General features: G+C 36.8%; 1 protein-coding gene across 2 annotated transcripts in view; it reads right to left on the bottom strand.

Moving 5' to 3' along the window:
* The window catches only part of LOC122076527 (TBC1 domain family member 17), a 33,727-nt gene that overhangs the window by 3,940 nt on the left and 13,453 nt on the right, over positions 1-16,334 (bottom strand). Inside the window, exons 6-13 of one of the 2 annotated variants that reach the window (XM_042641860.1) lie at positions 15,251-15,305; positions 11,933-12,334; positions 7,987-8,067; positions 5,686-5,745; positions 3,835-3,933; positions 3,587-3,697; positions 1,211-1,282; positions 929-1,045 (exon numbers count right to left, since the gene is read on the bottom strand). In XM_042641860.1, the coding sequence (XP_042497794.1) occupies positions 929-1,045; positions 1,211-1,282; positions 3,587-3,697; positions 3,835-3,933; positions 5,686-5,745; positions 7,987-8,067; positions 11,933-12,334; positions 15,251-15,305 (997 nt within the window). The remainder of the gene's footprint in view (positions 1-928; positions 1,046-1,210; positions 1,283-3,586; positions 3,698-3,834; positions 3,934-5,685; positions 5,746-7,986; positions 8,068-11,932; positions 12,335-15,250; positions 15,306-16,334) is intronic. The other variant, XM_042641861.1, reaches the window with a different exon arrangement.

Below are 16,334 nucleotides of genomic sequence, written 5' to 3'. Positions count from 1 at the left end.
AAAAAAAAAAAAAAAAAGAGGGCATGAGAACAAATGTCTTTGATGATTAGAACATAAACATAACAGCACTCTGGATGACTTGAAAATGAGAAGATAATTGTGGGATTTAATTACTATGCATAGTATAAATAATAGAATTTCTGACAGTTTTAGCCTTTGCCAAGATTAGCAAAAGCTTATTTAATTCAATTTCAAATTATACAAAGTTAAAAATATGGAATTTTCTCAGAAAAAATGACCACGAAAGATCACAAGATTAGATAATATATGGACATTATATTATCTTTAAGAAACTAAGTTTTCCCCCTATGCTCATTTACAACCGACGATTAAGCAATCTGTAGGAGCGCATATATCTATTAGCCAAATAATGTCCAATCAACCTTCATGAGGTTAGCTATTTCAGAAGGCAATAGATCGAATTTTTTTAGCCAATAGGATGACAATACATTAACTGGCTAAATAACACTGGAGAACACATCACAGCCACTAATTGAAGAATACGATTTAGTAAGCTTACGACCATGTCGCCGCCAGTACTTACCTGACAGTAACCAAGATCAAAACAAAAGCTTATTTAATTCAATTTCAAATTATACAAAGTTAAAAATATGGAATTTTCTCAAAAAAAATGACCACGAAAGATCGCAAGATTAGATAATATATGGACATTATTATAATTAAGAAACTAAGTTTTCCCCCTATGCTCATTTACAACCGATGATTAAGCAGTCGTATATCTATTAGCCAAATAATGTCCAAGCAACCTTCATGAGGTTAGCTATTTCAGAAGGCAATAGATCGAATTTTTTTAGCCAATAGAATGACAATACATTAACTGGCTAAATAACACTGGAGGACACATCACAGCCACTAATTGAAGAATACGATTTAGTAAGCTTACGACCATGTCGCCGCCAGTACTTACCTGACAGTAACCAAGATCAAAGTTGTAGAATGAGTAAGTCAGCAGTATGTCCCGCAGAAGCATCACGTTTGGGTTGTCATCACCATCATAAAATGATTCAGATCTATCTGTCCTTACCTTGAAAAGGTAAACAGGAAAGCATGTTAAAAACCTTCCATTCCAATTTCAACTTGCTTTATGCACTGGAATCTTATTAATGTAGTTGACAAAGTTCAAAATCTGGTGGATAATTTGCCCATCCAGAAAAATAGGACAAAAAGTGATGGTTAATTTCAGTAGTACCACATCCTTCTCAATGAGACCCTTCCTCTCCCTGAACTTTGTAAACCTTTTTGCCTGAGCAGGAGAGATACTCTGAAGAAGAAAAACACAAAAAATGTACATTAATATTCTTTAAGGGGGAAAATTAACAGCGGTTTCCACAAGAATAACATAAAACAAGCACAACATTTTCTTAAGGAATGTACATATTATATTCGCATAAATGTTTCAGCTTTTCCATCAAACAGAAAGGGACGAAGGAAACATCATTATGGAACTTAAAATTTGTTTATTGCATAGCCAACATCAGCAACTTTGGCTGACAAGGAAAACCATCTAACCATACTCACTAGAAAACGTGAGTGCAAACCTAAACTACAATCAGTAATTTATCCTTCCTTGTAACATAAAAAATGAAAAACCAATCCCAGAGAGTCAGAGGCATCAAACTACAACCAAACAGCCTATCAGTGCATGCAAGAAAGCCAATTTTGAAGATTAACACAGCAATGGTGGAATTCCGTTGCCAGCAATCCAGTAGTGATAAAGAAAGATCACATTATATATCTAAAAACTTGCTTCTTTTTTTTTTGGGTAAACAAAAACTTGCATATGAGTGTTAGAGAGTAATTGCAAGCTTGACAATCTCCTCGTTTAACAGCATAAATTCTTTTGAGGAAGATGAATTAAAAATTGTGGGTAAGGTAGGGGTGGGGGGAGATGAAAAAGGAAATGTGACATATGGGGTTTGACGCAAAATAATCGCTCGACTAGGAAAATACTGATAAAGCCTATTCGCAATTAGTAGACACCCACAACAATCCTAAATTAGCATAGGAGATCGAAAAATGTGTTTATTATGTTAGCCATGCAATCTTTTAGGACTGGTTGACTGGACTAAATCTAGGGTTGTGATGGGGCTTTACTAGAGCTCCTAAAAGAGAGGAAGAAATTGGAGTTCTAGATCCAGATGTTAACAAGAAATAAGTTCAAAGATTTTTTACCGTCAGAACAGAAATAAGGTAAGAAGTCAGGTCCAATGGGTGCTGGTTTCCAAGAGAAATCTAGGCAAAGGAGGTTCATGGTTCTAGTAAATAGAATCTATTTTTCTTTATTATCTCTCTTAGGAGGGTCGTACACATATTCTCTCCCTCCATCAATAGAGAAAAGTAGATTATATGATCTTAGTATCTAGGGTTAGGAAGCATGGATAGATGAAGGGCTGTTTGTAGGGACATAGACTGCTTATTTCGTTGCATAAAAGTTGATGCAGTAGCACTTGACTGGTTGGAACAGCATGATCGGCCGGTCCACCCCCTATGAAATGGAAAATGAAATTTTTGTTGATGCTTCCTCGTGTGCTCCGATTGGCCATCGCACATGCGCAGGAGCCGCACTCCCCCACAGGAAACACTTCCTTTATTTTTTTGACTCTATTATAGTTTTAGAGTTGGATTAGAGGATAAAGTTTGGTTGCAAGTTTCAGTTTTATATTTCAATTACGACTCTTTTGATTTCTGTATGTTATTCATTGCAATCCAACAATGCAAACAGAGATTTGAAATTAAAAAAAAAAAAAAAAAAAAAAAAAAAAATTGGTTTGGTTGCTTTACATGAGTGTGTGAATGTGTAATTCCCTCTTTCCCCTGCAACTCTGAGATCCATTCTCAGAATTCTCCCCTTCTCTAAATGGCCCTCCACCACAAGTGCTCTCTTCAAATGCATGCAAAATGTAGATAAGATCCAAGGTTAAAATATTAAAAAGAACTGGTCTTATCATATGTGACCTGTGCCAACAATGGGATCAGGGAATCATTTGAAAATAATTTCTATTCACTAAAAACGGTTATGCTTCAAAATGGTGACAAATTAAGTCAAACGAATTGTTGCAATGAGGATCAACTTCATTTATCATCACGCTTTCTTTCTTTCTTTCTTTCTTTCTTTTTTTTTTTCTTGGTCTGGGGGGGGGGGGTTGGTGGGATTCATGGTTTTTCAACAGATATCCTCAAAAAAGCCAATAGATGTCCCAAAGAGCCAAACCACTAAGAGAAAGTGGCAGTAGAAGGGATATAAAGAATATCTCCATGCATGAATGGAAATCACAAACAATTCAACATGCCTTTGGGGGGGGATGTTTCAGCTATCCACTGAGTAAGACCTCTAAAAAGAGAGATTAAAACTAGAAAATTTAAATTCTGAACCACCACTACCACAATTCAACATTCAGATTGGGAAAACTGAATGAGATATAGAAGAGGAATCATTTTGAGGGGCTTGTTAGAAGAGAAAGGAATTACAAGGTGAAGATTCCACAAAATCTCTAATGTTTAGTAGGGAGATCCATTTCAATGCACATAAGTGATGCAATTCAGAACAAATCCATGATGAATGAACCTGCCACTGGTGCTTTATGGTCTCATACTCTGACTTCTTAGTTGAGGTGATATATTCCCTTTCAGCATATGTTGAATCATATTCATGGTAACCCAACAAAATTTTCCAGACCTGCAACCAAATGAAGAGTTGGTTCAAAACAAATACTGAACAACAAATAATTGGAGAAATGTTCCTCTTGCACCTTCTCAAATACAAATTATAAGCTCTAATCCTGAAAGAAGACAAACTAATTAATAAACAGAAACCTCATCTCGCAGGCCACGCTTAACGCCTCCATAAAATATTCTCTTTCTCAAAGCCTTTGAATCGGTGATTCGCCCTTCCAAATCCAAGAAAGTGGCCCACTGCAAAGGTAATTCAGGAACAAATTATTTCTATTGACTCAGAACATGAAATTCACAAAAAATAATAATAATTAATTAATTAATTAATTAAGCCCCATTAAGCTGGGTTAAGTCTGAGTTCAGTTGTTGTTGTTGTTGTTGTGTTGAAATAAATAATAAAAGGGGGCATCACACATGCTAAAGCAATCTACCTGGCATGAGTTTTCATCACCTAAATAACAAAAAAGGTACAGAAAATATGTCACATACGAACATTAAGGATAAAATTTAGAAACAGACATTTGAATATTTTCACCTAACCCAGTCTGCTAAAACTTGATGACAGATAACACAGAATATATTTGTTCATACCTTCCACTGATCTAGGTGAGTTCATAGGTCACATCAATGCTCTTTTCAATAAGAATTGTTGGAGGGGATAAGGGAGTTATTTAATATATGATGTGTAATTTTAGTCACAATATGATGGATAATGACATGGTGAACATTGAGCAAAGAGAGATACAGCAAAGTGACTACTTTAGATATCTGAGGTCAACCATAAATAAGGAAGGTGACATAGAAGATGATGTTTCAAAGAGAATTAAAGTGGGATTGATGAAACGGAGAGGTGCGACCGGAGTACTGTGTGACCAATGAATCCCTTGAAAGCTTAAAAGAAAGTTCTATAGGACTGTTGTACAACCAGCTATGATATATATGACAGAATGTTGGGCAATTAAGAAGTGTCATATTGATAAACTATGTGTACCAGAGATGAGGATGTTGAGATGGATGTGTGGCAAACCTGGGAAGAATAAAGAAAAGAATGATCGTACTAGAGCTGATCTGGGGGTGGCCCTGATCAATGACAAGCTTCGGGAATGTTTTCTAAGATGGTATGGTCATGTTCAAAAGAGGTTGAGGATGCCCCAGTAAGGAGGAGTGATCTGATTCCGATTAAAGGGGCTAAAAAAGCTAGGGGCAAGCCTAAAATGACCATAGGAGAAGTGAGGAATGACATGCATAGTCTTGGTCTTGTCCAAATATGACGTCGGATAGAGCCTATTGGAGGGCAAGGATTCATGTAGCCGACTCCATTTAGCTTAGATTCTCCTAACTAGCCGGGTTGTGCCTGTTTCCTCTTAGTTTTATCATTCATCTTTCATCTTTATGTTTCTTTTTTCATTTTTCATTTCTCATCCAATTTCCCTTCCTTCATTTCTGCATCTCTTAAGTCCCCATTTCTTGCTTGGACCTCAGTTTTCCCTACTTTGTTTTGCATGGATTCATGTAGCTGACCCCATTAAATTGGGATAAGGCTGAGTTTGTTGTTCTAGTATTCTCCCCACAAAAATGTAAAAGGATTTACGGGCCAATCCACTAGAAAGGATCTGATTCTACGAATTTGCATTTGCTATAGCAATGAACTAGTCCTCATAAAACTAAAGCTACATGGATAGCCTTTCTAATAAATGGAAAATGAAAAAACTTGAACCAGAACAGAAACAAATGAAAAGGCATATTTCAATCAGCAACTGAAGAAAGAATGCTAAAGCAGAATTCCATAAAGGTTCAAATAGAAGTTCATTAAAGAATTATCGCAAGAAATACACTAAGCAATTGCTACGCTCCAAATCCACTATCAACTCAATGAATTCATCATGTTCTGCAAGACAAGTTACTTTTGGCAACATGACAGAGGACTTGCTAAAGTATCCACACCCGAAATACCAATCTAAAGAACAAATAAGGTGTAACAATAAGGCATACCTCTTCAGACCCTAAAGGAGGCTGTCGTGGCTTTCCCCATACTAGAGACAATTTATCGAACTGCCAAAAAAAAAAATTGAATCAATAATCTGAGGTGACAAGAAAACAACATTATATCTGAAACAGGAAGGAGGAATATGCAAACCCCAAAGATCCATGAATAAACTAAAACCTAAAAATTTGTATATTAACAGAATTTCAATATAATTGTGGCATGTATTCTTGCCTTACGAAATTTTTACCTGAATGGCAACAAAAAAATTTATATTAAATCAAACAGGTCAATATCTATACAATTAGGCGAGAAAGGATCTCAAAAAGAGGAAAACCAAAGAAAAAAGAAACAGACATAGAAATTGAAAGGAAGAAGATGTAGGCCCCCAACCAAAATGCATAAGACAAAAGTTTGGTCAGGGGGATTGTACTTAGTCCAACAACATCTACCTCGTCTTCATGATAATGAGGAGCCACTACAAAACTCAAAAAGTGAGCCCGCCGATCCATGTTGTGTCATAACTCATAAAAGGGTCTTCCAAGGCAGCTACAGTATGAAAAATAAAAGTTTCAAATGAGTTATATTTTGAACCAGGCGGTCCAGGCCACACAATCTTCGGAATTTTATTGATTGTGACCCCTCTCTCTCCTCAAAATAGTGAAGAGCTTATTTGAGTAAATCTTCGGCTCCTGGAAATACAATACCCAGTTTTTACCAAACTTAAGCCAACTTCTCATTTTTCGGAAACCCAGGGGCTCAGAACATTATCCTCTAGTACCCACTTCCTAAGACACCTATACTATCTTTAACAGAAACATTATACAGCTTCAAACAGTATGTGAAAACACTTAATACTCAACGAATAGATGAGTTGCTATTAACATCTGCTGGAACCTTTGTTTGATCCTCTCTTCTTACAAGAAGTTACACTCCCGCTCATGTGCATTTATGGAAGTTTCATTAAAGGGCTTCCACTCAGCCAACAAAAGTAGTAAACTCTTCTAGGGCTTACTCTGGTGAGTCTATGGCTCACCATATGGGAGCAAAGGAACAAGCCTACCAGAGACAGAGGAGAACTACCAAAGAAATCATTGGTTTGACAATGGTCTGAATTTCTAATTATGCAGCCTCTTGAGATATTCTGGGGATTTTCCCAGTAAATGTCCAAAGATCTCTGGGACAAAAAGCTTTTTCATCTATTTTGATACCATATGTGATATTCCAATGGGTTTCTAGCCAAGGGATTCCAACAATTTCATTTTTATTGCTATCCTTGGGAATCCATATCAATTTCGAATCAATGGTCTATTCAACTAAAGTGGTGACTCCATTCTTTTGTTTCTTATCTAGTCTTACTCCAATATAATTGGAGTCACTAGCAAGGACAAACAAAGGCCAAGCTATATTGTGCTCAAGGCTGGAAATCTCTTGGTATAATTAGAATTAATGAGGGATGGGGGAATTGGCCACTGTTAGTGGATGGTTGAGTTCCAAATCCTCGGGCCCAAAGAAATTATCTCCTCTAATTAGAGAGGTCCACCTTCTCACTGCCTCATTAACATTCAGTTCATGTGAATGCCTAAAAGGCCTAAAAGGCCTAAAAGAATCAACTCTACTATGGACGAGCTTTCTCAAAAGGGTTCTTACTTCTTAGACAGGGTATCGATATTGAGCTTTAAGCCAGTAACCTAGCCCCACAAGTAACTTCGAGCAACATAGTGTCTCTAGTGGGTTGTTGGGGCTGATGTGCTTTTACATTGTCCACTTCTGTTGGTATATATATATATTTTTTTTTTCCTTTTCTTTTTTTTCTCTTTTGGGTGAATGGGAAATATATTAAATAAATAAATAATACATCACAACAACCAAAAAGGCCAGCCAAAAAGAAAGACCCAAACAAAAGAAAAACCATCAAAATGATGATACATAAAAAAACAGGGATGATACATCAATCTATTGCTAGATTGATTATTCAACAGAAAAGAACAAGGCCCCAAAATGTTGAATATCACAGCATAGAAGTCAACCCCAACAAAATTCTGAATAATCCACCAGTTACTAACATTGGGCTGAGAGCCTGAGACATTGGTAATAGGGGAAAAAATCGAATGGCTGAACCATGACAGAAAGAGCAATTTTCATGAACACGTGACATTTACATAACTCATAACCATCGACAACATGTTCTTACGATAAAACTAAGCATAACTCGTAACCATTGACCACATACATGTTCTTATAATAAAACTAACCATGAGGATTAGAGAGAGAGAGAGCAAGAAAAGGCTAAAGGCTCCTTTCTGTACCTCCTTACAATCAATAAGCTCAAAAATTCCCACCTTGGTGGCTGCTTCTTCAGCATGGTTTTGTTTCCTACATGTAGTTTTCTGTTTAACAAGGCGAGAGGTCTTTATCTGACGGTCCCAAATAGAATGTTTAAACCCTTAAAAACTAAAAATACAATTATTGTGAACTAGAGGGCAAACTTTTATACAGGCCAACATTCAACAGGCCAGCATTTCATTTTATTCACATACTATTGGACAGGATTTCAGAACTCAAGCACTTCCAAGTTCCAACCATCTTGGCACTAATGAAACCCCCAACGTCTTCACCATATCTCCTTAGAATTGATGACAAAGGTTTGTATATAAAATCCATAATTTTATGAAGTCAACTGGAACAGAATCCCCCACCCAATTCAATAAATTCCAAATAATGTCCATGCAAGGATGTGATGGCAGTGCATTCTTCAAAATCAAAGATCTGATACAGAAGAAGAGGTAGATCTATCAAATATTACACAATCTAACCAGTTTGGACAAACAGTTGAGAGTTGGCAGTTGGCACGCATTATCATGCAAGAGAAATTCACTAGACAACCAACCCAAACTTGAATAACTTGATTCACTACACACTGTTTTGAATTCTTTTTTGACAAGAAAATAAATGTCATACCATATAGGGTGTCAGACGGTCGGTTCGGCCCGGTTACGGTCGGATTGAATCGGTTTCGGTCTAGGAATGAAAGAGACCAAAACAAAACCAACCTCCGACTCTTCACAGCAGCAACATAAACTCAAGTAAGTTATATAAGATTGAATCACAAGTGATCCAATCCCAGATAGGATCTTTAGTAATTTAAGGAGTTAACTTGAATCAACAAACGAAAGCAAAATAGTAACTATTTGAACACAAAACAGTTAACTTTTTCCAGATCTTGAGAAGGGAAGGGCAGAATCGGTATTTTATAAATATCTCAAGATCAAGCCATCGGAAAGTACCCAAATTTGAATCAATATCCAAATTAAGATTCTTGAACGCCTGATCAAAATTTGAGTTCGATCGGATGGCTGAATTGCTTAATCTGAAAAAACGTGTGACATCCAAACTTGTAGAAGACTTGAAGAAATTCAAGGAAAACTTGAAGAACAATATTTACTTATTGTTGGATGAAGAACATGATGAAAGAATAAATAATAAAAGAAGAAGGATCGAGATGGGATGGTGGGATGGCTATCTTAGCATGGGCTCTCACCCACAACTATATCTCAGTTGTTGAAGAATTCTTTCTCAAAATTAAATTTTGGGAGCACAAAGCTGCAATTTCATTAATAAATTCGTGTTCAATTTTGTAGCCCCTTACAAACTTATATAGAAGACTCAAAACAGACTCAAAACACTAAAAATGAAAGGCCTAACCCAATCCTTAACTAACTGGGAAACCTAAACTGACTAGGAAATTGAAATAACAAAGAAAATAAGACTCAAAATGGGATTCTAAGTAAACTAATGAATTAGATCTCGTTTTTCTAATTTCTACCCATATTTTAGGCCCATTAAAGTGGATCATTACAAAGAAAACCCATGGGATCAAAGGCCCAAGACATACATAACCCAACACAAGGCTTATTTCCAATAAAATAAACCCTTTAAGTGACTTATCTGCATCAATTCTCTACCACTTACCGCTTATAACAACTCAAGCACCTTGGTGTGATGAAGGTTAAGCTACAATCCATAGTAAAACTCAAGCAATTCTTTGAAGACATGAATGTAGTCTAGAATGTGAGGGGCACGATATTCTAGATACTTCAATGGGATGACGAACTCCACATGCCATCTACATATGCACCTTTAACCTCTTCAAACTCCAATGCAACATAAAGCTCTTTTGGTTCATCTACCTAGTAGTTCTCGATCGGTTCCATTGATGGTTTAAACTTTAAACACAACTTCAATCTTGAACCCTTAGGATCTTCCTCTTGGCTGTTCACAATCATCACAGTTGTTGTAGTGTCAAGTTCCACAGTCTCAACCTCAATGTCCATTGTGACAACCTTGTTGCTTTCAATTTCTTCCACATAAGCCTCTTGATGGGAACATCAATGACTAATTGTTCCTCAACATGGCTGGAATTTCTTCCACACTAACCTCAACTTCAGGTTCAAATGTTTTGCTTGGAGGTGTCTCCTTTGAATTTCTTCCACACTAACCTCAATTTCTTTTATGTAAGATCGAATCATAAGTGATACAATCCCAAGTAGGATCTTTAGTAATTTAAGGAGTTAACTTAAATTAACAAACGAAAGCAAAATAGTAACTATTTGAACACAAAACAATAACTTTTCCAGATCTTGAGTAGGGAAGGGCAGAATCGGTATTTTGCAAATATCTCAAGATCAAGCCATCGGAAAGGGCCCAAATTTGAATCGATCTCCAAATTAGGTTCTTGAATGCCTAGTCACAATTTGAGTTTCAATCGGATGGCTAAATTGCTTAATCCGAAAAAACGTGTAACATCTAAACTTCTAAAAGACTTGAAGAAATTCAAAGAAAACTTGAAGAACAATACTTACTTGTTGGATGAAAAATATGATGAAAGAATAAATAATAAAAGAAGATGGGCTGAGATGGGATGGATGTGAATGGGATGGCGGGATGGCGGGATGGCTATCTCAGCCTAGGCCTCTCAACCACATCTATCTCAGCTGTTGAAGAATTCTTTCTTAGAATTTTGGCAACACAGCTGCAATTTCATAAATAAATTCATGCTCAATTCTGTACCCCCCCCTTAAAAAACTTATATAGAAGACTCAAAACAGACTCAAACACCAAAAAGGAAAGGCTCAACCCAATCCTTAACTAATTGGGAAACCTAAACTGACTAGGAAATTGAAATAACAAAGAAAATAGGCTCAAAATAGGACTCTAACTAAACTAATGAATTAAATCTCGTTTTCCTACTTTCTACCAATATTTTAGGCCCATTAAAGTGGCACAAAAAAAAATATGGGATCAAAGGCTCCACAAATACATAACTCAACCCAAGGCTTATTTCCGATAAAATAAACCCTTCAAGTGACTTATCTGCATCAGTAAGTTTGTTCAATTCCAATCTGAATATTGCAATAGTTCACATGAGTATCTAAAGACTTAAAACAAAATGTAAACCTGTTCAAACTCAACAAATGAAGTAGAGTTTGAATCAAACTCCACAACCCTATCTCCTACGACTCTATCAGCACAATAAAAGGATAAAAAAATAACAAAAATGACCTAAATGTTCCTACATGTAACTGCATAACATGGAAGGTTTCCCAAGGGGCACCTTGTGGCTGCCCACACCAACAAGAAAAGTCTAGAATTTTCCTTATCTACCAGTTTTGGACTTTAAAACCTTTGATGTTCTTCATTTTTTTTTTTTAGACGGCGAGGGCCAATCACACTGTTATAGCTGTAAATATCATAGTTGTCAAGGGATCCAGATGCCTTGACAACTAGTGTCACCTAGGCGGGCGCCTTGGTCACCTTGATATTGTCAACTTGCATCCATGCCCCTCCAACGCCTAGACGCCGTGACAACTGACGACTGTAGTAAATATTTAACATGTTCTCTTAATAAAGTTTTCTTTTCCTTTTTGTCTATCAAAAACTTTAAAAAAAAGTTACAAAATTAATCAAAATCTATAACAGTTCTAGAAATATAGAACTTAAACATCCAATGAAGCACTCAGTTTGACTCATTTGTTGATTCTACTGACTAGAAAAATAAATTTTACGATATATCAGCTTATGATCCAACATCCAATTATAGATCAAATCTCATCTTAACCATGTTAATCTTGAAAGATATTTATATCCCCTGTGACTGACATCCATTGGAGGCACAATGATCCAGAGTGTAGATCAGAACAAGATTTCACGGCCAGAGATTTCCAAAATAAACTACCAAAGGGATCAAATTGTTACCTCCAAAGGATCTGGAGCAACTGAAGACGCTTCTGGAACTTTTTGTGCATTATTAGGCCCCGTCGCATGGATATTATTTGGAAGATACTGGTGCTGATTCTTTCTTTCACTCGAGTTTAAGCTGTCACTATGACTTTCACGAAAGAGATGTGTTGTTGTTTCCCGGGCAAACCTTGTCACAAGGGAAAATTTCTCCAATACCTGAATCGAGAGATCACGAGCAGGATCATGTACCTTATGCCTAGGCCTCCCACTGTATTGGGAACTGGAACCTCCAGCATAGGAGTCCCCCATAGCTGTCTCTGAGTTTTCATTTGAAGGAACATGACTGGCTGACATTGATGCTGATGGGGAATTTGAAACAGAGACAACCCTTGGTAGCTCCAAAGAAGACAAACTTTTCTGTAGTAAATATTTGCATAAGATGGGACAAAAAGAAATTGTTATTAACTGTTAACCGGGAGATGATATCACTGATTGTATTATTTAATCATAAATTAATAGGAAATAAATATCTGCAAACAAACACTCGAATAATGCTAATACCAGTCATAAGCGAATAAATAAAGAATACAGGGACATTACATGCACCAAATCGCATCCACAACCAGTGATACAAAACAGATTCAAACCAGGGTTCTGAACGACTAGGTGGTTCGTCTACAGGTCAGACCATTCTAACCTTCAGAACAGACCTACAAGTCCATGTCACCACAAGGATTGGATGTCCTTCGCAAACCATTGACCATCAAAGGCCCACCTAATCTGAGCTTAAGCCATTGTTCTGTGGTGTTGGAGGTCCAAGTTAAAAAATCTCCATAACCATGTGTCTACAAAAAATTATTTTTATTACGACATATATTGCCAACTACCACCTCATGGCCAAGCAGTTCAGCCATCAAGCTTGGATGATCCGATTGAACCACCAGAACCCAAGTACCTGATGGCGCCTTCAGCTCTTATACACCTCATATTTGTTCAACCATCTCTTTCACCTTTCCAGAATGCAAATATAAGCTGCTCAAGTGAACTGAAAAGGCCATTAGCTACTAGATTCTTGCAGATTTTTTTAAATGGAGAAAAATATTTTTAACTATAGCCAGAATAAGAACTAGTGCGGGTAGTCTTAGATGCTCCTGCATCATCTCCCCACCAGTTAGTCTTCTGCTAGCCACTGCGACCTCATAAGTACCCTTGATCGTGATAAATATAAAGGTAAAATCAACGCCAATATGTACCTTATGACTCAGACTAGAAAATGAGAAGCTCTTTAACCTTTTTTCTTTAGCCAAAGAATTTCTCACTACTATTCACTAAGAAATTGGCAAGAAAATAAAGAATCAAGAAATCTACATTCATTAGAAGGTAGACAAAGGACTAAACTAATGCAGAACATTTGAGGCCCCCATTCAGGCATTCAAAAATACTAAATACAAGGTATTCATGCAATTGATACCATTAAAGATGTTCTAACAAGTAAAGAAGTGTGCCCATGGTCATTGATCCTATGATTCTCAGAACATGGTGATCCGTGTACCCACATGTGGACACTCTTCCAAACTTCTGATAACAACATCTTCATCATCTCCCAATGGGAGAAAACCTAAGTTCTCAATGACTGTTGGACTTGCCTCAATTGGAACTTTGAATGGCAAATCAGACTGCATCATTCCCTAGACATGAACTTTTGACCTTTCAAACAAAGAGAATGAAGATAATGCTTTCTTTATATGACTTGCCAGAAATTCTGTAATTCATCTGTTAGAGTATATGAGAGCATGTATCAGTTGGAGGGCTATGGATGACAATAGACCTCCATACCGTGGGATCATATTTGATACAAACAGTTAGTTTCCTATTGGGTTTAGGGTAGTTGTTAGCTAAGTTAGTTTCCTTTTTTGATTGTCTTCTACTTTCCTATCTGGGTTATGACTATGTAATAGCTTAGTTTATATATTGAATGAAAGGGGTAGTCCCAACTACACAGTTGTGACTCCCAAGTTACACCATTCTCTTTGTCTCTCTCACTCTCTCTTATTTCTTCTCCTCTGATTCTAGTTCTCAAATCTCTACATAATGCATAAAGATGACCTTGAGCACCAAGTGGCCAAGTCCTGTATAAAGTAAGTCCACCTCACCAAATGATAATATGACTGTGCTCCCAAAAATTTAAGTGTTCGTTCTACCCAACAGACTTGCAACTTGGTGATGATCACATCAAATTTCCAAGATTTGGCTGCCAACTTATTCTCATGTGCAAGTTGTTGTCCCTTGAATTTCTGCAATGAAAAATCATTAGGTGTTCCGCTTCAGCCTGTAGAGCCATGAACTATAACTTCTAAAAATTACTTGTGTTTACACTTCCTTGTGCCATGAGAGTCATTATAACCTTTATATTGGTCAACTGAAACTGATATCCAGAACTTCTCCAATCCCCTCTTCGGCCTCCAAACCCTTCTAGGGCCTGACTTCCTACACCTAACGCATTCCTCTCTCACTTAATCAATGCCCAGGGGTGCCCCTCCCAGGTCTCAAGAACTCGAATGCCCTTGCAGCTCATTGATTCTTCATGGTTTCCAACCAGTCTGTCAGCTTGAGCAACTAAGCCTGTGATTTTTTTTTCCTTTTCTTTTCTTCTTCTTCTTCTTCTTCTTCTTCTTCTTCTTCTTCTTCTTCTTCTTCTTTTTTTCTTTTTTTTTTGGGTGAGGGGGTCCCTACTTATCTCAATCACATAAACCATAAGTTGGTGCTGGTCGAGACCAGAAATGTTAGAGATGATGCTACACATCAGGCTTTCTTCAAACACTGAAGTTTTTCCTTTTTTAGGGGGTTGAGGTTGGGGGGTGGGGGTGGGTTGTTGACACCATCAAACATGAGTGAAGAAGCCATACAAACCACAGGCACTTTCGACAGAGAGATATGGATAGCAGGTAACACAATAAAAATTATGCATTAATATATATAAATGCAAATCATGATGACAAGGTATCTGAGATGGCATAGAAGTTTCCAGATGCAAAATCTTATGAAATCTTAAAAAGGAAATACTTGAGATTCATGTTAAATTTTCCTTATATCCGAAAAAAAAAAAAACTAGAAAAGTATATGAAAAACATATGCTTCTCACTCAGTTGATCTAAAAATAACAGCTAGAAAAAGGGTCAAGAACCATACAGAAGAGACAACATTTCTATGGCCAGAAGAAATGGTACTTCTATCCAGAATACAAGAGTTGATCACTACATGCAGCATTCTTGTTCGACTAACAAAAATTTGATCAAGGAACAGACTTAGTAACTAAAGCAGTATAATGCCCACCTGCAGAGGATCTTGGAAATCATTCACAAGAAAGACATTCGCATCATCTGCTGACCTGCAAATATGGTTTGTTACAATAAGAAGCCAATAAAGCTGGTTTTGGTATATCCAAAAGCAATATATGGATTGAAGTTATAATGGCTATTCACCAAAAAGCTCAATATGAATGTATTAAAGAGTTCTAAGATAATCAACTAATTCATGTCCTTGATTCTCCTTGGTTTGAATGATTTCCATGAAAGGAAATGACAATTAAACAGTGGACCTTAATAACATATTCTTATTAATATATTGCAATAACATCTTAAAAGTATATATCACAATTATTATCCTTCAATCATCAACAACAAAACGAATTTTATTTAGAGAAAAAAGATGGACACAAGCACAAGCTAAGGGCAGAGAAGCACAAAAGATCACAGGCAACAAACCATCACCAGCCAGTAGTGCAACATTTTAACCAACATTTTGAACTAATATTTTTAAGACCAAACCGACATTTTCTTGGAACCAAATTTCAAGGCCTAACCTGCATCTCACACCATTCCATTGAGCTGCTAGGGTCAATTTCAGGTTAAACCAGGTTGACCCGATAACATTGGCTGAACTCATAAGGATGGGGCCAAAATAAGGAGAAATCGGTGGTGAAAAATCCAGGAAGGAAGATAGCATTATCTCAACAGTCGTGCAACATTTATTCTTCCTCTACCCAAGGTTTCTAACATAATTCCTTGTTTCAAATTAAAAGATCCTTCTCATTGCTCTTAAAGTCAAACCCTATGGTTCCATTCCAAACAAGAGAAATTGAACCTAGCATATTTAAAAATCCCCAGATATAAGTTTTACTTATTAAGATAACGATAACCTGACTGACATTCCTACTTGGCCTATTGAAAACAACATTAGTTGTCCTTTAATCGGGTTCGGCTCAGATTGTCAGCACAGGCTGAGATATTGGATTGGGTTGTCACAAAAAGCCCAATTTGCAATCCTACCATATGTATCAGGTGTGAAACCAACTCCATATGTGACATGACTCTTGTGTTGCCCATCTAGTTCAGGTTAGTGAAACATTGTGTTAAAC

Source organism: Macadamia integrifolia, chromosome 4 (assembly GCF_013358625.1).
Source record: "Macadamia integrifolia cultivar HAES 741 chromosome 4, SCU_Mint_v3, whole genome shotgun sequence".
Classification (NCBI taxonomy): Eukaryota; Viridiplantae; Streptophyta; class Magnoliopsida; order Proteales; family Proteaceae; genus Macadamia; species Macadamia integrifolia.
This window is presented reverse-complemented; position numbering and strand designations above follow the sequence as displayed.